This window comes from Pyxicephalus adspersus, chromosome 1 (genome assembly GCF_032062135.1).
Source record: "Pyxicephalus adspersus chromosome 1, UCB_Pads_2.0, whole genome shotgun sequence".
In the NCBI taxonomy this organism is placed as follows: Eukaryota; Metazoa; Chordata; class Amphibia; order Anura; family Pyxicephalidae; genus Pyxicephalus; species Pyxicephalus adspersus.
Genome location: NC_092858.1, coordinates 61,987,995 through 62,013,653, shown reverse-complemented (window position 1 = coordinate 62,013,653; position 25,659 = coordinate 61,987,995). Strand labels below are relative to the sequence as shown.

Sequence of the window (25,659 nt, the reverse complement as noted above, 5' to 3'; positions counted from 1 at the left end):
CAATTCCTTTGTATAAAATATTGCTCCCAAAGCACCTTTTCATGCAAATATATATAATTTTCTTTAAAAAATGCAATTATGTGGCCATACAATCAAGCAAAGGGGGCAACTACCAGAAATGATCATTAAATTCAAATATTGTCCACCATGCTAAAGAAAAATCCCTTGTTAACAGCTCCTGATCATTTGATTTTTGATATGAAAAAGCTTTATCTCAAATCACTCCACATTTACTGTCTGCATTAGAAGGTGGACTGTGGTAGGACCTGAAGCGCAGGTCTTTTTTTGAGAAATGATAGAAGCCTCATCCATCATTCTTAGTGACATGTCTTCCTGTGTACAGCCAGCCCTAGACATAAGACCCACTGAAATATTCATCAGGATTAAATATGTAATGCTTGTGGTCTTCAAAAACTTACCAAGCCAACTGCATAATTAGTAAATAAGATTCCAGTAATAGAGTTTAAAACATAAATGTTAATGAAAGCAAAACCCAATTTTAGTGAATCTTTCACCAAAATAAAATTACTATTTGCTTTTAGGAATACATTAGGTTCTGATGCCTTGGGTTGTAATTCCTGAACACATGGAACTACATTCTACCTTACAGATCCACCTTATTCACTTTATGTCCTTATGTTAGGGTTACATACAGGAACAGATTTATTATATTGTTGAATGTGCAAATCAAAGACAAAAATTCCTGTTTTTTACTACAAATCTGTCTTAAAAGGTTTTGGTGACGGATTCAATTGAACAGATATGCAGATATATGAGGTTAGAGTAACTGTCAAGAGTACCTTTTTATATTTTCCTTGTCGCTTTGCTGCAGACTGCCCCTGGGAGTTAGAACAACATACTGTAAGAACACATGTACTCTACAAGGAATGGATAAACCTCCTTCCTACTATATCAACTCAGCTAATCATCCAAAATGGTAATTCATATAGCCTGTTCATGCAAGAACTACAAACCTTTACTTATTAGGAAAAATCCCTGTAAAGTTTACATAAAATACAGCGGAGCTTTTGATGTGCAGTTGCAGTGTGGTGCCAATTTAAGCCCACTTTAAACTTTAAGTTTAGTGAATAAAAATGCAACAAGATTGCAGCAAGCAGGATTTTCATTGTAAAATGCACAATAAACAGAGATGTGAAATTTTCATTTTCTAATGGGAAAACAGGACATTGTAAACTCAGCTACTGCCCTACATGACCTATACTTGAATTGGCTACTGAGAAAATGGTCCTTTACTTTACCAAATTGGATTACCCCACATAACACTGCTCATAAAATTATTAATTTTGTTCTAATATTTAAACAATCCTTGTTTTTTTCTCTATTATTTTACCAAATCAAAAAGTGAGACTTGCATCTTAGAGGTGGCCAAGATGTAAAAAAGAATAGCGAAAAAATGACAAATCTGCCACACTTGGTAGCTCCATGTTTACTTCCTTCCACCCAACATTATAGGACAACCTTCCATATAAACAGTATAAATATGCCAACAACCAGGCAAGGAAAGTGAAAATGAGTAAGTGGTGGTGAAATGTAATCAAGCACAAAGACTTGCTTCAGATTTTATTTCAAGTGTTTAGAATGATACACCTGAAATATTAGGAAGGTACAAATAAGATGATGAAAAACTATTATGATACAAAAATCCAGCCAGCTGTGTAATATGAAGGTAGTTGTAGCAAGAATTGAGTGCATAGAAATACATCAGCTTCTACATTGTCAGTTACATACTCCTAAATAGCCAGGCTGTTTACTTTCTATTGGACCCCATCACAATGCAAAATAGCTGAAATCTGTTTCTCCGGTTATTTATACAGAAATACATAATCATACAACACATATAATCACTTGTGTTGGAGATACAGCTAAAGATCCTTGGTAAAGGCAGTAATCTACATACCCAAAAGCCTTTTTGCAGGTTTAGGATTGGTTAAAAAAAAAAAAACCTTAAAAGTGTGAAGACTTTAGGAAAGCCTTTACAGTAAATCTTCATTGTGAATATTTCATTTTGTTTGTGACATGCTTGAGATGTGACCTAAGGCATCTTTTGCTTTTTAAAAAAAACTGATGGATCTTTAAACATTTTTTTCTGACATAAAAACTCAAGATACCTTTAGTGTCAATCTCAGATAGGATATAAGATGCATATATGATATTTTATAATGCTCCACTTTTTTTTTCTAACTATTTTTGGACTATGGTTTCTTTACTAAAAATTTCATGCATTGTTTTCCCCAGCCCCTGTTAGCCAGACACACCTGGCACTATTCAGTAACCACCTAGCTGTTTTTGGGTAGTTACAATACAGGGGCCACCACCCACCTACAGCTTCTTTCACACTGGTTTCATGTGTAGGCGTTTTTTTTTTTTTTTTTTTTGGCATTTGTATTAAGTTTTCTTCTGTGTATTTACATGATTTTGTTAGCACTTTTTGGAGGATACTTCTGTCCTTTTAAGGTTGTAATAGAGCTGTCTACATTTAGCTGTGATTAATAACGGAGCTGGATGGAACATGCATACTTTGAGTACAATTTTAACCAATACTATAACTCAATACCTTCTAAAATAAAAAGGGGACACACTACTCAGCAGGGAAAATAGGCCAAACCATACAATTATTCAAACTGACATATGAAAATGACAAACTGTTGCCACTTTACATGAAACCAAGCATGGTGGGAAATGTGAAGCATGACAAACACCTGTGTAAAGTGAAAAGCTATAATCCCTAAGCAGCCAGGATAAAAAAAACGGGATTGCACTTGATTGGGGTATCAAGGAAAATACTGGGCTTTAAGAGACCTTGTTACCCTCTTTTTCCCAGCTTCCTGGATTCAATTATTTGAGTAACTGATTTAGAACAAATGTGCAGATAAAGACTTCAAACTTAACTCGATTTTCCATACTTGTACTAGAGGAACAAGATAACAGCCAGAGATTTTAAGAAGCAGTCAGCCACGACAGACATTTCTGCCATCGCACAAATCTCATTCCAGCACAGAAAAAGACAGGGCAGAATAAAGTACCCAGTTGATTTACGGTAACATTAAGACTAACCGGATCACTTGTCAAATATCAAGGCACTCGCTTAAAAACTCTAGCAGACTAGCAATCTTTGTTAATTTATACGATAATGAATGATCATTTGACTAGGATTATTGGGATCCTGGGGAGCTCAACAAAAAACAGGTGGGTTGACAAGCAATCTTCTGCAATGTGCCTGTCATGTGGCACTTACTGGTGTTTAGTACCTGAATCTACAGACTTTAGTTTTTGTCATTACTGCTTCTGTTCCCTATGCAAATCAAAACATAGCTGGAAAAAAGGCTGATGCTGTAATATAGAGATCAACTGCAGATACCACCTACCTGTGATATACTAGGAATGATCTTAATGTTATAAACTAATCTCAAATTAAAACAGTATACATCCTAAAGCAGTGGTCGTCAACCTTTTTGGACCCGTGGACTACTAAAATTACCGGCTCCTGACCACGCATGCGCAGGGAGCCCGGTGTCACTTAAAGGGGGAGAAACCTCCCCCATAGTGACGACATAATGGCATAACCCCGCCCACTTCTCCATCGCAAGTCTGAGCTTGGCCAGCCCGCGCACTTTCCTGGGCCTGGAATTTGTACGGGGGACATGGTCCACGGCTCTGGCCAATGCGGGCCCCCCCCCAGCGAGTCTGAAGAGTGACCCCGCATCGGCCAGAGCAGTGGACCACCAGTTGGCGACTGCTGTCCTAAAGCACACTGAGCATTTGCTCATGGACAAGCCTAAAGCCCATAGACAAAGTCCTTTAGAATGACCTTTTAGGTACAGGTAGTCCCCAGGTTACATACGAGATAGGGGCTGTGGGTTTGTTCTTAAGTTGAATTTGTATGTATTAAATGCAATTAGGACAGATGTTTGTCCCAACATATTATTAGGCAGCGTGGTGTCAGTTACCATATAAAATCCTGTGAGTTAATCACAAAGCAAAAAAAAAAATCTTTATGGAGCCTAGACATTCATTAACTTCTGGAGCAAGCTGCGCTTTGATATGCAACACGAAACAACTGCAGTTTGTCTTGGTCATTAAAGGCTTACAGGAGGCTGCAGAAAGAGCTGCCTCCCTAAGATCACCCACAACCTCAGCTGTGCTCTGTGATTTTTTCTGCAAGTCATGCAAACCGGCCCCTCCTCATTTCAAGCTTCCATTCTGCACAGGAGCAAGCAGGGAAGCCGTTTGTTTGTATCTAGGAGGCGTCCGTATGTATGAACGATGTCCTTAACCCAGGGACTACCTGTACACTTTGGCCAAACAGAGGAGAATACAGGAGATCATAATGTTATTTCTCGGAAATTACATGAAAAATATAGTGCATTTACCTATTTTGCAAAAAAAATAATGATCATGTGATAAAAAAAAAAAAGAAAATGGATTACTCACTGCTTTTTTGCCAAGTTCTGTCTTTGATAGTGTTAGAGTGCCACTGAGGTAGCAGCCTGGTCCAGCACCTTTAGGTATTCTGTTGACAGTAAGAAAAAGCTTAAGAATCAAGCTCCAGGTTTTAGCTTCCAAGGCTTAACTGGTACTTTCATTTCTCAATGTCATTATACCTGTAGATTTGCAGTAAACAAATGTCTTCTCTTACAAGACTTGCCTTCTATATATACCTAATTAGGAATTTAGGCTAAAACACAGTTTGATGTTTTTTAGAGCTTATGCACTCTGATGTTTGTACAAGTACAAGCCCTGTATGCATTTGCCGCACAAATGAACACTCTTATGGTTGTTCTGGTTTCTTTGGCTCAAGAGAATACAGTTAAATGCCAAAACCTGACACAATAACATCCTGCAATGTTTTACCACATAGTACTGCTATGGTAACAACTTAAACTGCAAGAAGAAACATTCCAAACTATCCTACAATCCTCATCATAATAACATAAGTCTAGACATCAAGTTTACAAGAACTCTATGTGGACACATGAAACCTGGGCCAACGTACATGAAAGTATTGAAACTTCCTCGTAATAGCCTAATTTTTTGTCACCTTTTAAACCTTCCCTTAAGCCAGTGGCCCCAGCAAATGTGTTCAAAACTATGCTTCTCTGATTATGCAGACTGCAGAGGTCCTATAACATTTCTTTCTTTTTCTAAGAGTACTTACAAGTTTGAAATATATATGCCATTACATGCCTACCCATAGCTTGCCCTCCCTGCTCTTGAAGTCTCCATGATAGTAACAACTGAAATCCAACAAACGGGCAGTCCATAGACTTTTCAGTTGGGGTAAGAGGATGGTGGGGTTACCTCTCTGGAGTTCCACTTTAAGATGTTTTTTTTCCCCCCAATAAAAAAACTTTACCATCATACTTCCAAAATAACAGAATCACACATAAGTGTCTACCCTTTTATTAGTTTCTAGTAGCATTACATTGTATACACTGAAGGGTAACTCCAATGAACTAAAATAAACCAGACTGACACCAAGTATCAATGAAAACACCTAGAGGTCTCTGCCCACATTCCATTTAATTTTTTCCAGACTGCCCCGAATTCCAGTGTACAAATGCTGCCAGAACACTAAGCTCTGGTCTGCCACCACTTCATTCTCAGTGTGATGGTTGTCCTCACTAACAGTTACAAAAGGAAGAGGGCAGAACAAAGTAAGAGCTTTTAAACTCTGATCAGTATTTGTAAACGGAGTGCCTTTAGAGAGACAGAACAAGACAGTAAATTTGTGTTTGTTACCTTTACACAATTAATATTTTAACAAAATGTTAGTTTTTTTTTAATAGCATGATTCCAAAGATGCATGGTTTGCTCACTGGCTACTTACTTATCATCAGGCAGCATTGTAATGAAGAATGGCTGGCTGTGTTTTGGTGGCAAAGTTATTGTATTGACCTTTTTCTTTCCCAGAAGAGCCAAACTGTGACTTTCATAAATATCCAAACTAAGAGTATTAGACATTCTATGAGAAATCACAAAAGGAATGTCTTTTAATCGCTCCAGTTCAGAAATCTGCTCATGACGGACCTGCAACCTGATTGTATAATCCCCTTTTTCAAGCTTGATAGAATACTGAAAAGAAAAAAAAACATACAGCAGATCAAACATGATGTAATTGGAATTCATACTATAGATTCCTCACTATTGCTTTCTTTTCTCATAAATGTTAGCCCTACCACCCACCTTACACAGTAGCATTTTCATCTGCTATAGAAGTTAATATGAACCAATAATGTGAGAATGCTGTACCAATAACACATAAGAATTGATAAATAAAACAATAAAATGTATTCCCTTTCACACCAATCTAATAAAACCTTATATTTTACATATAAGACAAGCAAACACAAAAAAAGAATGTAACATTTTCAAATTATTAGTGCGCATGTACCTATGGGAGCAAACAAACTGGAGACCTTATTGTAAATTCTCTCACATTTACACAATAAAAGCTGTCTGACAGCAGTAGAGGAAGCACATCCAAATCAATATTTAAACCTACTTGTCAATAAGAGGCATACATCTTTAATGAGGCCAAAAACAGAATCATTCAAATATTTAACTAACAAGAATCAAAGAGTTTATTTATGGGTCCAGAACCCAATTTTATCAACATATATATTCAACTACTAATCTTATACCTGGTGTGGGTAGGCATCTCCCGATCCCATCTGTCTTTTGTTCTGGTCGTAGATCATCCACAACTGGCTATCAAATTCAGACTCATACAACAACTCACAAAGCAGTGGGCAGCTAGGTGTCACTTCTCCACTTTTGGGCTTAAATTAAAACGCATGAAGAACATTATATATCAGAATTTGCTTTGTAAACAAAGAATAAAAGTGTTTTGCATAGAAATGGTATTAGACATGCCAATCATTCCGGTGTAAGTTAGGATAATAGTCAGCTTTCCTGGTATCACTCATTCCACAAATTTGCTACTCACCTGATGGAAATTATATGTTAAAACTATCTCGTATAGCTGGCGGTTGTTTGGCAAAATATCACGGACTCCTAAAGGTCTTGTCTTGGCGCTGACAGGCCTGTAAACACACATTTTATTATCCAGAAATACATAAATAAAAATCATATAGATTCTAATGATTCCTTTTACATGAAGCTGACAATGTGGATTGGGTTACTAAATGACTAGAGGCAAAGGGAATTTCCACCAAGCTTAGTAAACAGCTGAACTTTCTATTCAACCAATCTTGTCCTGAGCAAAAATCCTTTTACAAACATACACTTAATATATTATACAAAAATTAGTTTGCCAAATGACGTGTGTGTGTGTGTGTGTGTGTGTGAAGATAAAAGATGTAAGCCAAAGATCAATAATCACCAAAGCATACTAGCCACTATTCTCAAGCCCTACTGCAGAACCTACTATGAACATATGTGGCAATCAAGATTATACAAATAGCCTTTTTAATGGAATAAAATGTTAAGATTTAAGTATAATACCTTAAGGTTTGAACCCAATTTTTCAAACTAATGCTGGGAGACAAATCTTCATACTTTAAAGAAGAAGAGACATCAAAACGAGATATGCCTTCAGATGCATGCTGCAAACAAATAAAAAAATATATACGATTAAGGAAAAAAGCAACGTTAACACAATATACACAAATAAAAAATCCAGACAGTGTGCACACATGTAAAAGGCATAAAAGGAAAACTCTTTTTTCTGACAAAGTTTTACTAAATGAGAAATTAGGTTGATTCTCCAACATAAACAGATTTAAAATACTTTGCTTTATTAAAGTAGAGAAAAGCTAGAACCCCTGTTATGTCTTCTGCTGGTGTCCTTGTTACATTCTCAGCAGGACAGGAGCAAGCATAGATCTCTAACTTAGCCCCAGACAGCAGTTTAAATCCAGCAGGAGTTCTAATCATAAGTCACTCTATCCAAATCTAAAGATACAAGGTTTTAAGTTTGACATACACGTTATTGCTTTTACAGTTTGTTTTTTTCAACAGTCCTTTATTTAAAATATGACAACCTGAAGGTGCTCTGTACACCAAAGGTTTATGGAATACACCCAGATATGCAATTTTCTGTTTGTATAATGGGCTCCACCAAGATACAAGTGAAATCTCCTACAAGAGGAAATATATTTTTTTTGAAAGATAACCTATAAGGCTTGCGTACTCTTTAAGGCATGCAAATGCTGCAGTGTGCTCATAAGAACACAGAGATCATGTCATGTAGCTAAATACAACTGAAAATCTATATACTGAAATAGATAAGCCAGTTATGAGATCCAGGCACCTCCTCTGCAGAAGCAAGACAACATATTCACAACATGTTGATTGGATTGATCAGCAGCATGGTCACAAATGTTCTGTGCTTTTCTGCAGCGGATTATAGGAGGCAAAAATGGAAAAATGTAAGTAGTTGACCAAGCTGCCTGGAATTTAACTTTTCTAATACCGATAAATATCTAATTTCAGAATAAAAAAAAAAATTAAATATTTGGATAATATGATGCCATGGGCTGTAACTTTGGATATTATCAACTGCCAATATATAACTTTACTGTAGGAGGAAACTTACAATGTTCAGCTGAGATTGTCCACAAACAAGCCCATGAAAAGAAATGGAGTAATCAATATTCACATCACTGAGACTTGCCCACCAACGTGCAATACAAAATTCAATGGTTTTGCCACTCTGCAATTGAAACAAAAAAAAAAAAATCAAGTAAAACACTTTATTTTTGTTTAAAATCCTGACCAACAGAATACAAATGGCGGAACATAAAAGAATATTAAAGATATTTGCACAACTGATGAGGAGTATGCATACATTATGCTACAAGGTACTCAAACAGTTACCATAATTTAGTATATTATAGGATTCTAAAGTATCTTGTACAAAGATAACGGCTCTGAGAACCAGCTATCATAGCTATCCCTGATATGTCCAACAATATTCTACATTATTATTAGAATATTCTTTTCTATTAGGAAACACTTCACTTTACACAACTTAGGTTGTTCTATCATCTGAATTACCATATAAAAACAGACATAATGTTACCCATGTTTCTAAAATTTCCAATGTTTTTTTTTTTTTTTTTATTAATTAACCTAAGTAAAATCTTGGCAAAATGCTTATATGTCCAATATTTATAAAAGTAACAAGTTTGTAACTAAGCCACATGCAAAATCTTAACAATAACAATTTCCTTTGCCAGTTTTAAGTATGAATTTTACAAAAAAATATTGAAAAAGCATTAATTGCCTTGCCATGTCTGGAAAATAGCCTGGCTAAACACAAATACAAATGTGTCTTACCAGGACAGGAAATGCTTCTGTCACGGAGCCATTCTCAGGTAAAGATGCAAACTTGTAAAACTCATGACTTCGGTAAGCTTTCTGCTTAACCAGCTGAACAGCATGTAGAACAAACTTGGAGGCCACGTCAGAAGAACGGGAAGTCACATTTACCTCTGGAAAACAAAAGTTGACCACAAATGAACATTTGTGTAAATGATATGATGCTATAAAAGAATTCAAATGATTTTTGTTGGTATTTACTTAATCATTTAATATGTTTTAAACAATTTTACCCAAAATTCTACCTGTATTTAAGGTTTTCTGTAATCTGCACTACAGGAAGAGTCAGTACTCTACAGTTAATCAGGACTGCACAATAAATGTTAGTAATATGGTGTTTTTTACGGTGTAATACAGTTATACAGCTTCTACTACATGTGCATATCTATAGTTTATTTTCTGTAGTGTTGCTTAAATTTGCCCGTTTAGCAACAACCCTAACAACAACTACTAGTTAATGAGTTCTCATCGCTATTTACCTTTACAACAAGCTTACAAGCTGAAATTTATATTCATTTCAAGTTTGTAACCAATTCAAATGTCATCTGTAAGCCCAGGTAGCATTCATGCAAGCCATTTGTTGCCGGGCACTGAACAGGCTAACTTTTTCCAGTTCTATTAGAACCGAATGTGAAACTTCAAGCTAAATAGAAAACTATACCAGCAAAATATTTCTCTTTGATAGTTTCATGCATGAATGTTACAAAAAATATTGAATACCTGGCAGCTTTGCTCAGCGCCTGAACTGTCAGTGTTATACTAACAATGCAAGCAAGTGTTAACAAACCTACCACCATCATCTTGTACAGCTATTTTAGAACACATCATAATCTTACCAGCCCAGGCTGCACCTTGAGGAACTTCAATAAAATGACGTCTTATTTGCCCAGATTTGAAAAGAACATCTTTACACTCCAAGTCAAATGTTGCAGAATCGCCAAGCCTAAACAAAAACAGAAATGTATTGTTATAAACATAATAAAGATTACCATTCAAGCTCAAACCAGCATCTACAGTTATGTGAGAAAGTACACCTCGAAGACATTGCTGTGGGCTTTCTTGAAATATGTAAAACATGCAAATAATATCTTGAAGTTATCCAAAGACAGACTTGTTATGTGGAAAACATACACCCCTATAAAAGAAGGAGCAATTACAGATTAGGTGGCAATAAGAACCTCTTTAAAGACTAAGCTGGTACATCTAAGGTTAGAAGGTTAATGATAAAATAGCTTTAACACATTACAATCTGAAGAATACTAGCAAATGCACTAAGAAAACCTGCAATTAGGTTAATTGGCTCCATACAAAAATTGACCTTAGACTGTGTTATTGACATATCCCTATAGTAGAGTAATAATAAAAGAAATGACCAAAAAAAGAAGAAATAGAGGATTATAAGTTTACTTAGTAAAGGCCCTGATTTGAATCCCATTGAAATGTTGAGGCAAAAGGACTTTGTGTACTACACATTTGTACTTTGTAATTTTTTAGGACATACATAGACCTCCTAAGTCTTTAATTGGATAAATATGTTGAAAATTCCCATGGGGTGAACATACATTATCACATGACTATACTAGCCTCTATTTTATAGCTGGTGGTGTAGGTAACCTGTACTGAGAGAGATATGTAACCTACCAATGCGGACCTCCCAAAACTAATGGTGGTCATGCTGATACAGTTGGTACAGTACTTTAAGTCAACAAGTCAGAACAAATAAGTAAATCATGATGGATTTTACTTTTACTATTCTGGCCTACATGTCTTTTCAAAGTCAAACTTTAGTACAATATATACAAAAACACCCTGGTCATGCTTCATGAAAAACAAAAAAGAAATCATTTTATCAATCAATAATGTTCTATCATTGCCTACCTTGCTGGTATGATGACAGTTATTGGCACTCGGAATAATGGACCTGAAGTTGGGGCACTTATATCATATCCACAGATCTGCAAAAAATATTTTCATAAATTTAAATTTGACGGCATCAAAAGTAGATTTAAAGCAAAGTGCAGAATAAAGATAGCTCAATGAACAAAACTCATTAAAATCAAGATCTAGAAAGCTTAATATGACAACAATCAGGTAATATAAATAAATATGGTAATTTGGGTATGATAACCAGCACCTCAAGTGTGTCTTATGTGCAAAGCTTATTAGGCACATTTGTGCAATTCGTTCCTGCAGAACCAAGGTGCTCCTTGTATTACAGAAATCGGTAAAGGTTATGCTGCAGAAAGTAATAGCAGTGCAGTGTTTTATGGGAGGTTAAAATGATTCTAGAGGCATTTTTTTGCATTACCTGGGGTCTACAATTACTTCTAGGTGAGACGCTTGTTCCAAAAGGATATAACATCCTGGAGTATGTGCATTTCTTAACCATGTTCACAAATGTCTCACCTACACCTTCTATAACACCACAATGTTACCGGCTAATCACTGTGGGAAAGAAGGCTGAGGAATTGCTTCTTCCAGCCTGAAGGAGAATGATATTATCTCAGCCCAAGTACAATAATTTTATTTAAAAAAAAGAACAACTTTTGCTGGATTTTTGTTTCCTATTTGATGAAAAAATGAAAAACCTCAAAAAATGTATTGAAATGAAAAAACAGTACAATTTAGGATTTTACTGCTGATATTTACTGTGACATTTCAGGAATGTATTTATGTAAACTTTCTTAACTGCTTAAAGGTCTATAAAACTGCTGAGCATCTAAAACTGATCTTTAGAATTATTGAATAAACAAACAGTGAGAAAGCCAAGCAAGCAATAGTTGGATGTAAAACAACAAGCCCTTCTTCCATGGAACGAAAAGTCAGCTACTAGCACCATTTTAGGCACAAAGAGCCAAAATACAGGGTAGCACATTATTATTTTTTGCTGTGTTCTGCAACGCTTGTGTTGGGATGTCATTAAAAATCAATGGCACCAGAATGTACAAACGCATAAAGGTTTAAAGTAAAGGAATAGTCAGCATGTATTTGAGATATTTATAAAAGATCTTCCGACCTCCTCCTGAACTGCTTTATTAATTCCTGTTGATTGAAAGGGCAGAAAAGCAGTCTAAACAAAACCACAAAAGAATGGTTATATAACATCTAATGACATTTTTACCATTACTGGCATGAAGGAACAGTACAGAAAACCTACATTATTAGAAAAATCAAAACACTTTACAAAGATGTGAAAATGCCTACCTCTGCATAATGCACACCTTCCCGCAGACCACGGGGATCCACACGGACATTTATGTGTCTACATTGGTTCATCAGCTCCAGGTGGCTAGGGTACTGAATCCAAGTGGCATTGGACGTAAGAACCAAGTGAAGTTGGAGAGAAATTCTATTTGAGTTATCTGAAAAACACATAAAAAGGCTCACTGAATGATTTCGGGGACACATTTTCACTGACAGAAGAATACATTTTGCCAAGAACATAAAAGTTACTGCATTACTACATAGACATATTTACCACTTTTTAAAGCATGCCTGTAACTCACCTGTGTTCTCTGGAAACATTGGCTCAATGCCCACACCATGGTCTGATGGTGCAGCAACCTGAACTGGATCCCTGAGATAAATTCCACGGCCATTCCCAACAGAAACTGTAAAACCTATCTTATCAATTATTGAGGTGTTCTGCATGAGGTAGTCATAGGCTTTGTCAACCTACACAAAAAAAATCAATAGGATAAAAAGGCATCTGGCTTGATATGAAAACACAGTTTATAAAAACTTACCTTAAGTTTAGATTGTTACTCTAGAACTACTTTAGAATGCTCACCTATTAGCCTTTTCTCAAACTCTTCCCTGCTCTTATGTACTTTCGTAAAGATTTCTTTTGTTTTTTTGTTTTTTTAAGTAAACTTTTTTTTCCTTTTTTTAGGTTTGTTCACTTTTTTGCAGCTATGATATAAGAAAAAGTCCAACGGTCTCTAAACGTTATGATTAGACAGTCTATTAAGCTTATATTTTAAGGGACTTCAGGGGTGGGTTTCGGAAAGTAGTGTTGGTGTTCTAGTTCGGGTTGTCCTTATATTCGACCCCAATATGGCTGTTCGAATTCGGATAGACCCGACCCGAAAAACACGGGATTCGACTTTGCGATTTCATGTGTAAATAAATAAATAAATAGATAAATAAATAAAAGGAGGCTATAATGTTAAATTCGATTGATTGAATGTGTGATTTGTGTAACTAACTTATTTTTTTTACAGGTTATCCCACGGCTGCATTTATTGTAAGCACAGCCGTGGGAATCCTCCTGTCTGTGTAGGATCCCTGGGCACTAGAGGTTAAATGCGGACAAGTTTTCCCCATTCATTCACCTCTAGTGCTCTGTGGTTGGCTGTGGAAAGGAAAATCCTGATGATGCTTGAGCTGTCATCAGTGTTTACCTTTTCTCAACCAATCACAGAGCACTAGAGATGATGAATAGGGGAGACTTGTCCGCATTTAACCGCTAGTGCCCGGGGATCCCACACTGACAGGAGGATTCCCACGGCTGTGCCCATGAATGAATGCAGCCGTGGGAATCACCGTCAGTGTCACGGGCCGTGGAGTCACATACTACTGGGTACGAGCGAACTTCCGATGGGTCCGCCAAATTTTGGAGAAATTCTATTGCATTGAAGTGCAGGTTCCCACATTCCCTGGGTTGATAAGTACAGCCGGGGAGCCTCCAATCGCGAGTGCCTCTAATCAGCTGTGACTGCAGGCAAACTCCAGATAAACTCTCAATGGATTTTCTCAATTGAGAGTTCATCTGAGTTTAGTTCCATTGGTCACCAGGCTGATAAGTATAGACCAGTGACCGTGGAAACTTGCGGTCACAGCTGATTGGAGGCACGCAAGTGCTTCCAATCAGCTGTGACTCAAGATGAACCAGGGAGCGTGGGAACTTGTGTCACAGTTGATTGGAGGCACGCAAATGCTTCCAATCAGCTGTGACTGCAGGCGAACTTTCAATGGAGTTTCTTCGTTAAGAGCTCATCCGAGTTCAGCGACAACACAACCTTGTAGCGAATCACAAGGCCATTCTCTTACATGTTCTGTAAGGGAGAAAGGCCTGATGGTTGCCGCAAGATCGAAATTAAAAATTTTTGCTAGCTCATCCCTACGTACTACAATACCGCTAGGGCTGCAAGACCAATCAGGGCAGCGGAGCTGTCAGCTCCACTCCCTTGATTGCTCTTGCAATTCTTCACAGTCACGAAAAAAATCCGAATCCCCCTGCCCCCAGACTTAAATGGTTTTAGAATTCGGTGCTCAATCACCCGAAAAATATCGGGTTATTCGATCGAACACTAATGGAAGATAAAAACAGTACTAACAACCATAAAATTGAATAATAAATACCTGAATAATGCCATGCCCTTGGGCAAACACTTCAATGTTTTCAGCCTTCAAAGCAGTATTTTCCAATGCTCTTCTTACTGACTGCACAGTGTAAGGAACACCATTTGCTTTAAGACCTGTTAAGAAAAGTAAAAATAATAAACAGTATAATTTAAATAATTTTACACACAGGTCCTAACTGGAATAGCTGCTTCTCTTAGAATGTCATGGGTTGCACTTACCCGATAGTACTAGTGCAATGCCCCCACAAGCATTCGGAGAAGACATGGATGTTCCATTCATAAGCTGAGTACCCCTCAATGTCCAGTTTGGCACAGATGCAATAGCTCCTCCTGGAGCACTAATACTGACTCCAAGAGCTCCATCAGTGCTGTGAAGAAAAGAAAGAAAAACAAAGCGATTCCCATGATTAAAAAAAAACAAATATCTACAAAACAACAATTCTTCATTGTAAATGTCCTAATGGGGAAACATTACTAACATTATTAGGAAAATTACGGGGTTAATGGACAGGGAATATCACCATTTGATTGAGCTGCTCCATACAATTTATGTGCCATTCATTAAGATCGGGACAGCAGTGTTAAAGCAGTCATGTGGAGACGCTTTATACTATTACAACAAACATTGGTACTGTATCTGATTTTGGCAGCCACAACCACCCACTTAGCAATCATTTTGAGGAAGTTGGCTTTTAAAAAGAAATGGTTTTGAGAGAGCTTGCCTATTTATGGTAAAGGGACAGGGTTTGCTTAAAAATTCACTACCCTGACCAACTTACACTCACCTTAACAATACTCCCCCACTATTTCTTTCTTACCTTCAACTGAAGATTCTGAATGGGCAAAGTAACAGTCTCTAAATAATCTGGGAATAAATGCAGTTATGTTCTGGGGAGGTTTGCATTTTTCACATAACAGGAGTTTCAACTTTCATATGATAATTTTCATAGTGAAAATCAAAACAAATCTAATTGTGAGCTAAATAAAAGACCAAGAAATCATTCAATCAACCATTTTTACTATTGATCCAGCCAGTTTTCCAAAAATTTTCTGCGGAGGGCAGGAATGCAGTAAAACAGCTACCTCATTTGTAGCAGCTTGAATCAGCACTTGCCATAAAGAACTACAACATAACGCAAGTACACTGGTGCCTCCTCTGGTGGTAAACTGTTAGCCTGTAGCAAACCCTGACAATACCTGCACTAGCTGCTGCTTTGAGAGATTCAGCAAGTGATGAAGGAAAAAAGCAATTCTACACCTGAGGACAATGTCTTCACCAATGCGCAAGAACCACTTTTGCAAGCACACCATCCACATAAAGTAGCATAGACAGAGGCCTCTGCAGTTTGATTTGATAACTTGATAAGTTGGCATTAACTTTAACGTAAACAATTACTATGCCAGTGTTTATCTAGCTTTTTACCATAGAGGAACCCTTTAAATAACTTTTAGGTCTTCATGAAACCCCTGTTATAATTACTATATTCACAGTACATTAGTGTGGTAGTCAGTATGAAGAATGCCTCCTACATTGCTGTCCATTGGGAAGGCTGCTGTCCTTATAGATAGCCAAAATGATCATTAGTATCTGGTAAAATGAGAGTCACAAACTGCTCATTGCTCAAAGCAACCTCTGGAGGAACCCTGGTTGAGAATCGCTGTACTATGCAATGCAAAGTCTATAGATGTCCAAGACTAAAATATAGGAAAACATACCTAGGACCTCTAGAAGACCATGTGTACTGATTGGCAGGAAGTTTTTCACGGAGGGAATATTCTGCAACCATCATGTCTGGTGAAACATAGGCACCCACACCTGCAGATATAGAAACAATGCTAATCCATAAGATTCAGTTGCACGGTCAATTGATCATCACAAATTTTACCAGAAGATAACAGGTCTCCATTTACCAAAGATTAATTACCATAGTAATTTATTTTTTTATCGCACAATTGTCTAAAATTCCAGTTTCAGTGAGACACTTTACAAATTACAAAGTTCAGCTAACCTAATTAAAATAATTTTTTTTTTTTTTCGAGGGGGGAAGTTTAATAAACACACTGCTGTAAAGTGTTTTCTTAAAAAATCTTCAACTTACCAATGACACTGGAGGTAGTTCCACCTGGACATCCAACAGTGGTAAGGCATGGACCATTATTTCCAGCACTTGACACGTAAATGATATTATGTTTCCACACTGCTTCATTTATTGCCTCACATATTCTCCTGCAAAAAGTCAAAATTAGGTGAGATAAGCAGTTGTACCTTCACAAAATCTGATATTTCAGTAAAGACTGCATAATCAAACTAACAGGCAACTTTAGGCTCTTCCCTTTATTTTATTGAATTATAATTTTCCTCTTGCACATCCTGAGGTACAGCATCAAGAACTAACACAGCACATAATCAACTGCCTTCTGACAGGACAACAGTGATAAGTATTTTTAATTAATCTTGCTGGGTGTGTAGAGTGTTTTTATCTGCCGTACTTAAGCCTGCAGAAACATACCCAGAATTCGGCCAGTGTGTTGCTTCACCATAACTGTAATTGACCAGATCACATTTATACTTTATTGCTTCAATCATCTGTAAAAGAAAAGGTAATGTGTCAGATCAAAAAGAGAACCAGCCACATGTTTTAACATTACGTAAACAGACAGCCCCCTGACATTTAAGGCAGCCAGCAAGTTATCCTCAAACTTAACTTGGCGATTAAAAATTGCCAGTTACATAAATCCAGTCTGTAGTAATCCCACAGAAAAAAAACTTTGTTACAATATGCAACCCAAACTTTCACAGCAAATCAATAATTGCAGATATCATGATTATTAAGCAGAGAAGTTTTGCTCTAAGAGAAAACAAATACACAAGACTTGAAAAGTCCTGATATAGTTCAGTATCACCTGAACCCGTAAAAGTATTGTAACCATTTGTAAGCGGATGAGCAAGAATTGTAAAGATATCTCATCCTCAAAGCAGGGGCCACTTGCCAGATTCTGTCAAAGGGGTAAATCTACAATAGAGGAAAGTACCAAGTGCAACTGTATTCACTAGGTTCAAATTTAACTATTTTGAAAAACTACGTAAACTATGCTATAAAGGAAAGGAACGAAGTTACATTAATACATGGCCAAAAAAGGGGCCTACAATCTAAAGTACTTAAATCACACATACCAGGCCAAATGCCATGCAAATGCCATTTACATGCAAAAATGTGATTCTTTTATGCCCCAGCCATTTCCATTTTGCTAAAAAAAAAAAAAAAAATCATACCATTAAGCAGGCTAAAGAATGGTAAAAAAAAAACCCTTACTTGGCTGAAATTTGTGTGACAAGCATTGGGTCCTGTAATACAGCTAGACCTGTCATCCTACCAAAAGCGTCTATATACCATTTGTACCAATTTATTAAGCTCTGATCAAGTCATTTCCCACAAAACAAATCAATAAACGTGAAAAAGGTCATGCTTCTACTTCTGTTCTGACTTAGTTACATTTTGTAAAAGCCTTAAACTACAAAGAGTACTATAATACTCTTGTAATGAAGTATGCAGAAAAATGAATATAGAAGGCATGCAAAACCAACAGAAAGCACACCAAAACATACATACATGCATTTCTAAGCACAGAAGTAGGAATGGGCATTACCGAAATAAAGCTTAATCTAAACCCTAACAAAGTAGTAGGTCATACCGCTCTAATTAGTCCTGTTCCAGTCTCCATTGTGCTGAGTCTTGTATCACCAATCTTTATGGCTAGAATTTGGGCTCCTGGAGCTACACCGTTCCTTTCAGGTTCATCAGGAAAATAGCCAGCAGCAATACTAGCCACATGAGTTCCATGAGCACCTGTAACATATTTCACAGATTTTACAATTATGTACATAAAATAAAGATTCCTCTAAATATCCTCGCAATATATTCCAAAAAAATCAAATCAATGGGATCTCATACCGCTCATTCAAACTGGAAGCCCAAGCCGGTGCTTTACTGTGTCAATGTACTTAGTTTGTTTTTTTTATTTTCTCTTCTTCTTCCTTCTTACTTACTGCCTCCTCTTTCTATTCCCCTACTTCCCTGTTATGTCCTGTTGGAGTGTGTTTTTCGTCAAGTTTTTTATGTCTGTGTGTCATTATATTTTATTATTGTTTGATGGGTCTATGGTTAAATATGCTGTAGGAGGGTCTGTTTTGGCCAGAATCTATTTTTCCATGCTATTTAAATATATGGAACACACTGAGAAGCCCATTTAATGTGAGACCTATTGGTTCTGTATCATTATGACCATTTGGACTGTAACTGTTTCCTCCTGTTTTTGATTTTTCCATGACTGGTTTATGCTTTTGTTTTTCGGTCTTTTTTTTTTTATTATTGTGAAAAATCTTAATGAAAACCATTGAAATGAAAATGAAAAAAATCATATCACTGAACATAAAATCAGCTAGGTATGGCTTGGTTATATTGATCCATTGGCCTGTGTTAACTTTAAAGAGCTCCTACCAGTTAAAGGTCATGCAAGTTGCCATTGCTGAACAAATTGAAAGGAATGCTTATTCACTGGGTGTAAAGCTGGTGCGGTAGAAACCCCTAACTCAGATAACCGGAAAACTCAGATAAACAGCACCCTAAAGCCCTGCTCTGCGGGGTTCTACGGCAATCAACAAAGCGGAACAATCAGCATAGCTCCGCTGATTGCTCAGCTCCATGATTGGCTGAGGAAAGGGAAACCCTGATGACGCTTGAGCCTTCAGCACTGAAGGTGAATGGGGACAAGTCTCAAGTCTACTGCAGAATGGCGGAGAAAATGAAAACCTCAGTTATCCGGAAACTACACTTATCTGGAATCGCCTATTCCCCGTGGGTGCCAGATAACCGAGGTTCTACTGTAATTGGTTTTCAGTAGTTTTAGTTACCTATCTGAAACAAGCATGTTACGCTTAACACCTCAGCTGCATACTCACTCTGGGTTGGTAATTTAGAAGATAAAAAAAGCAGAGGATCAGAATAGCAAGCTGTATTTTTCAGAATCAGGTCAGAATTGCCAGCTTACATAATCTCTGTAAAAAGCTCTGTGTTAAATAGCAAAGCCACAATTCAGCTGTGTGAGCCATAGCAGAATAGGACTAGCGTTTGCAATAAAATTAAAATTATTTACAAAATGAATTCAATGTTCGAATTTTAACAAAAAATGTAAGTTAGTACGTTTACACAAGCACCTGAAACTTCACAGTATGAAACCTTGGTGCTTGAAAGCATCAAATTTAAATATATGAGATATACCTAATATTATTAACTATTAAATATAATCACACTTTCAGTAAATTGTTTTAATTTATAACCTTCAACAGAGCTCAACAACAGATGAATCCCTACCCCACATATATTGCTACACTGGTTTTACAATAAAGTTGTCATAAATTAAAAAATACACACATTTAAATAGATGAAGCATTAGAGAAAAAAAGATTTAAAAAAAAAAAAAAAAAAAAAAAAAGATTTACCTCCACTTGTTACAATTGACAGCAAATTTCCTTCATCATAAATGTTCACAGAGTAATTTAACATTTCTGATTTGCCAAATGATGCATATTCTTGCGTTTCTTTGTACGATCCTATTACAGTGCAACCTTCAAGGTCTCCACATTCACTCGTGTCCATGCAAGCACTAAAAAGAAAAAAATCAGCAATTTAACAATCTTTTATAACTAGAACTATTTTAAGATCTGAAAAAAGTTACGGATTTTACCAGGGTCAAAAATATCTTTTTGGTGCAGAGCTACATGCATAAGACTAACTATCGCCTCTAAGTAAAAGATTTGTAACATTTGTTATCTATAGTTAGTTTTCAAAAAGCTAATAATTTGTTTGTTTTTTACTTACCGCCATGTTTCCCCATCATGCCATACTAAACAGTCGTAAACTGGACCTGGGTCATTATACTTCTTCTCAAATGAGTTTAGCAGCTCTACTTGATTTTGAATATCTTCCTTAAGCAGTTTTCCCATCTATAGGAGAAAAAAAAAGTTGCCTTCAGTATAAAATAACAAAAAGCTAGAGAACAGTAACAATATTAACAAGCATTAGGGTCGCGTCAAAATAAAAATGGAAGAAAACTGTTCAATAAACGCAGACTGGCTGATGTACATACAAAAGGACTTCCATTCTGTGTCCTTTTTAGCAGGTGAGCTTTTTTCCTTGCTAATTTTCAGTATGCTGGTTTAGTTTACATTTAAAAGTCAAATCTGACACTGAGAAAAGGTTTCTATGCCCTGCTTTCAAAAGGACATAAACATTTAACTGGACTTTCGCTTCTGGATGCTCCCCAGCTACTGTATTATGTACATAAATAGGAAAACTCCACTGCAATAGTGCTAATAAGGCCAAAAATGTAATGTGGTTTAGTCGTATGTTTTTCATAACAAGAAATGCTAGGCATTTCCCTTAGCTGCCAAAGTCAATATCATACGTTTTGTACAAGGTGCAGCAAACTTAAAATGCAGATAGATTAGGTTTACTGCATGTTTGGCAGATTAGGCAATAGTTTTGTCATGTGAAGATCTTTCATGGTTGTTAATCACCCAGAAGGTTCAGAGGTATGGTGGCTTACAGAATAATACCATAACCCTGAAAGTATAGCCTGGCCTTTTACAACTTTTTATTGCAGAACAAACAAAATACTATTTATCTAAAGTAGATTATAAGTAAATTATAGACCTTAGTAGACAGAACTGCTATAAGAAAATACAGTTTCACATCCTTGATGCTTCCATCACGTAAATTCATGTCTAACCTGGGTTTGACTACAAGAGCTTGTGTCAATCTCGTCCTGCTTCCTGCATGCTTCTGCTAGTATTGCTCGGTGGGTGGGGTCCCACAACTTCTCCTTTCGCTCTTTCTAAAACGGTGAAAAAAAAAAAACGGGTTGATGTTACATTGTTCCACAATCAGCAGAGCCAAACATAAAACAACTGGGGCATATATAAAATGTACTTCTTCTTAAAGAGATCATGTCACCAACATAAAAAAAAGTGAATAAAACAAAGAAAAATCAAGTATTTTAAAGAGTTTTTTTCTTTTCTATGAATTAGGATGTAGCTGCTGGAGGAAGGAGCACAGTTTATTACTATAGCTTGCCACATAATTTGCTGATATCACATCTACAGCAGTCTTGGATGTAACACAAGGGAAGCTTCACAGGTATATTACAATTTTCAAGTTTATTGGTGATTATAAAACAAATATAAAATGCATCAGCTGCTTTGCCCAAGTGTACATGCATCCATCCACAGAAAATATGCAAGTGAATGTTTATATCCAGGGAAAACCTGCTGTGACCATACAGTGAGGATCAGAGGTAAAGTTAAGGGAAGGCAACTGCACCAACCCTTATTTGCTTAAAATTATTTACTTCACAAAGCACAGTTTCCAAAATTGTCCTACAAATCCATCTTCCTCCGTTTTTAACATTAACATCTTTTTTATGCATTTCTTTTGTCCCTGATGAGTTTTCTATTAATATCAATGGAAACACATTAAAACCTGTCCTCACCATGTCAACTGGAGTCACTCAAGTCACACACAAAGCACACCCAGTCATGAAGATGTTCACATTACCTGCAGTCGCTCTTTGAGTGCCTTTGGATAAAAGTCAAATCCATTTTTTAAACCAATATGATATCTGCCTGATGGATTTGTCCAGTTTGTTGGAATCTACAAAAAAGGCAAACATATTAATAGCAATTAGCTGTAAAACAAACCAAAAATAATGTTATAAATATATCACAGTAAAAACAATGCTTCGTGGATTACCTAGAGGGCCAAAAACAAAGAAAAGTCTACCAATACAGTCAATCATGACAATAATGTAATGTCAAAGGGGGTTATTGGGTCCATTGTTCTCCCCAAGCCCCTTTTAGCTGGGCGCACCACCTGGCACATTTAAGTAGCCACCTGGCTGTTTTTGGGTGGTTACTGAAAAGTTGGGTCACAATACAGGGGAGGCCACCACCTACAGCTTCTTCCCTACAGCTTAAGAAAATAAATCTGGGACGAATACTGAAATGGTATGAAGACAAATATTAAACACAGCTACAATAGGTGTAGGAATTATTTTTATCCAGAGGACATTAAAGTAAAAGTAGGACAGCTCTAAATCAGGATAAGACATCCCAGGTGTCTAGGCTGCCCACAGCCAACAGTACATATTGTCTGCATTGCATTTGCAGAAAGCATCTCTGTTCTGCACATCCTAAGCTGGATATGTTTATTGGATGAGACACAATCAATGTTTACAGACAACTGCAGCAGGGGTAGAAATCAATGATGTCTGACCCTGCCTAAAAGGCAGGTAGTGACTGAGCTGCATTAATAAGAATGCAGCGTGTACAGAACCACCTCAGCAGAAAATACACTTGCTAAATCTAAGCTGGTTAAAGCAAAAAACATTATTTATATTGGGAAATGTTGTCCCTCAAATGCATTAATTATACAGAAAAATAACACATGATAATTGGACAAATTACAAAAAGATCTACACAGGTAGATCTGCAGTCACATTTACATCCGACTTGTTGATTAGATGTCTCAAAATACTGAATACACATGTGCAACATTCTATCCATCCGATATCAATTTTATTCTACTTTCTAAGGGAAAGCCAGAAAGTGATTGGTCATATTTGCAAAATTCAAAATGTAAACACGATACAAAGTGTTGTATCTGATGAAGGTAAACCAATATGTCCAAACACTTCACAAATGATCAAGAAGGAAAAAAACAGTTGGAAGTACATTAACTAACAATTTATTTAAAATGCAATTTCTTTATGGGTACAGATGTCAATCTGAAATATATTGAAAAGCTCATGTGTACATAGCCATGGAGCCATACCTTTAATGTCCTTCCAGACAGGCCAACTACAACACCATCTTTTGGTTCAACCACAGTGCTAGTGCATACATCGCCACTTCCAGTTGTATCAATGATGTCAATAATCTTGGGTTTCCCATCTGTTGTTTGCTAGGGGAAATGAAATAACATTAGGAACTTTAAAGAGTTTTGATACACATGGATCACTATGCATGATCATATTGTTAGTTTGTTGAAAAGTAGCCCTGACAGTTTATGAAAACATGCATTAATATTACCAACCTTTGTAATTCCAATGACTTCTTATCTGCTACCCTTATTTATTGTACATAAAATGATTCCATATCTTAAAGATGAAGATATGATTTATCTTTAGACTTGTACATTGTAAAGGCTTCACCCCCATCAAGTCATGTCCATTAGGTAATACAACGACTGGTATAATGAAATTTTAATGCTTTATTACCCCATGGGAAAGGGAGTTTATCCAATCCAATGACAATTTGTTGATGAAAAATAAATATATACAAAAATAATAAAATTGAGGAGGTGATAACATTTATTACAGGTCTATGATACTGAAATCATAGGTAAAAAAACAAGAATACAGGTTAAGTTGGTAGGTAAAGAATAAAGGTTAGAAGTATACTTCCTATACCCAATCTTCCACACACAGGGAGTAGAAAAGGATGATGTCCCCATTTCTCCCAGTAGAGTCATGTGGAGCGCAGAGCAGGTGAAGTCTCAGAAGACATGTTTGCCATAGACCAGAGTGTCTTCCCAAGAGAATTCTCCTCCTCTGCATTCCACAGGATTCTAGAGACAAGACAAGTGAGAACAATAACTCCAACGTTACCCCTTAAAGGTACTTTACTGATTATCTGAGAAGGATGGGGGGCACACAGCCAGCACCAGCAGACATTCTATTTTACTAAAAATGGATTTGCTTTAACACACCTTTCATGAAACAAAAAGCAATGTGTAAAGGCAGCACACCTTAAAACACACAATGGAAAAAAAAAAAAAAAACACACACAACATGCTGCACAATTCATTAAACACATTGTATGCTGTGGTTTGAAGGTGCAATGGCAGCTACTGTACATGTACACTAAGAAAAATGTGAATTGTGTGTAACACATAGGAGTCTATTTCTAAAGAAGTAATCTGATGTTCACTAAAACACAAGGACCTGGAAGAGTCTCCACCAGGGAACTTTAAGGCTATGTGCACACACTCGTCCGATTATCGTTTCAAGGCTAGCATTGGAGGAGAATCTGACGGGTGGACAGCACTCATCTGACATTGTTCATGGACGCATGACTGTAATGCAAGTGGGGTGCCACTCACTCATCCTCCCCCCCATCCCCTCTTCCAAGGATTGTTGGAAGATCCAAGATCTAAGTCTAATGCGAGTATACAGCCTTAGTGAATGTTAGATGTGCTGCTTTATAAATAGACCCCATAGTGTCAATTTAAAAACATTATATCCAGGAATCTCTAAGTCTATTTAAAACATTTAGGCAGGTAAACAATCAAAGTTACACTTTAAAAAATGTTGGATTAGGTAGGCATTACAGCAGAAAGGACAATAATTAATCTTGTCTGCCTGATCACTCCATGGAACGGTCAAAAACACCAAACTGTACATGCCAGGATACCCACAAATCTCGGCTTCACCTGCACTTGTCAGGACTGAATAAACTCTTGTGTGCCTGAGTCACATCATCCCAGCCAGCCAAATAAGATGGCTAAAGGATCAAGATCACAAGAAGGAAGCAAAGAAGAAAGAAGACGATGGCGTCCTGCAACAGAATGGGGACAGGTGAGTATAGAGGGCCATGGCAGATTAACAATTGTGAGTGTTATTGGATCCACTTGCCCAATCAACACAGAATCCTATATCAATGGGTGAATCTATGCTCTGTCAATAGAAAATGCTCCTGTAAGCACAGACGCCTTAAAAGAGAGCCTGGCCATAGAGCGACAGATCCGATGTATCCATCGGACGAGCCTGGCCATAGAGCGACAGATCCGATGTATCCATCGGACGAGCCTGGCCA

At 36.9% G+C, this 25,659-nt stretch overlaps 1 protein-coding gene across 3 annotated transcripts in view; it reads right to left on the bottom strand.

The window, feature by feature from the left end:
• The window catches only part of TPP2 (tripeptidyl peptidase 2), a 35,293-nt gene that overhangs the window by 8,135 nt on the left and 1,499 nt on the right, over positions 1–25,659 (bottom strand). For 2 of the 3 annotated variants that reach the window (XM_072411712.1, XM_072411692.1), the window contains exons 2-24: positions 23,618–23,746; positions 22,343–22,438; positions 21,519–21,623; positions 20,609–20,733; positions 20,230–20,393; positions 18,423–18,577; positions 17,240–17,316; positions 16,829–16,956; positions 16,446–16,545; positions 14,949–15,097; positions 14,728–14,843; positions 12,870–13,038; positions 12,568–12,725; positions 11,242–11,318; positions 10,200–10,306; positions 9,322–9,476; positions 8,579–8,695; positions 7,486–7,586; positions 6,968–7,064; positions 6,663–6,800; positions 5,849–6,093; positions 4,453–4,531; positions 801–839 (exon numbers count right to left, since the gene is read on the bottom strand). In XM_072411712.1, the coding sequence (XP_072267813.1) occupies positions 801–839; positions 4,453–4,531; positions 5,849–6,093; positions 6,663–6,800; positions 6,968–7,064; positions 7,486–7,586; positions 8,579–8,695; positions 9,322–9,476; positions 10,200–10,306; positions 11,242–11,318; positions 12,568–12,725; positions 12,870–13,038; positions 14,728–14,843; positions 14,949–15,097; positions 16,446–16,545; positions 16,829–16,956; positions 17,240–17,316; positions 18,423–18,577; positions 20,230–20,393; positions 20,609–20,733; positions 21,519–21,623; positions 22,343–22,438; positions 23,618–23,746 (2,826 nt within the window). The remainder of the gene's footprint in view (positions 1–800; positions 840–4,452; positions 4,532–5,848; positions 6,094–6,662; positions 6,801–6,967; positions 7,065–7,485; positions 7,587–8,578; positions 8,696–9,321; positions 9,477–10,199; positions 10,307–11,241; positions 11,319–12,567; positions 12,726–12,869; positions 13,039–14,727; positions 14,844–14,948; positions 15,098–16,445; positions 16,546–16,828; positions 16,957–17,239; positions 17,317–18,422; positions 18,578–20,229; positions 20,394–20,608; positions 20,734–21,518; positions 21,624–22,342; positions 22,439–23,617; positions 23,747–25,659) is intronic. The other variant, XM_072411701.1, reaches the window with a different exon arrangement.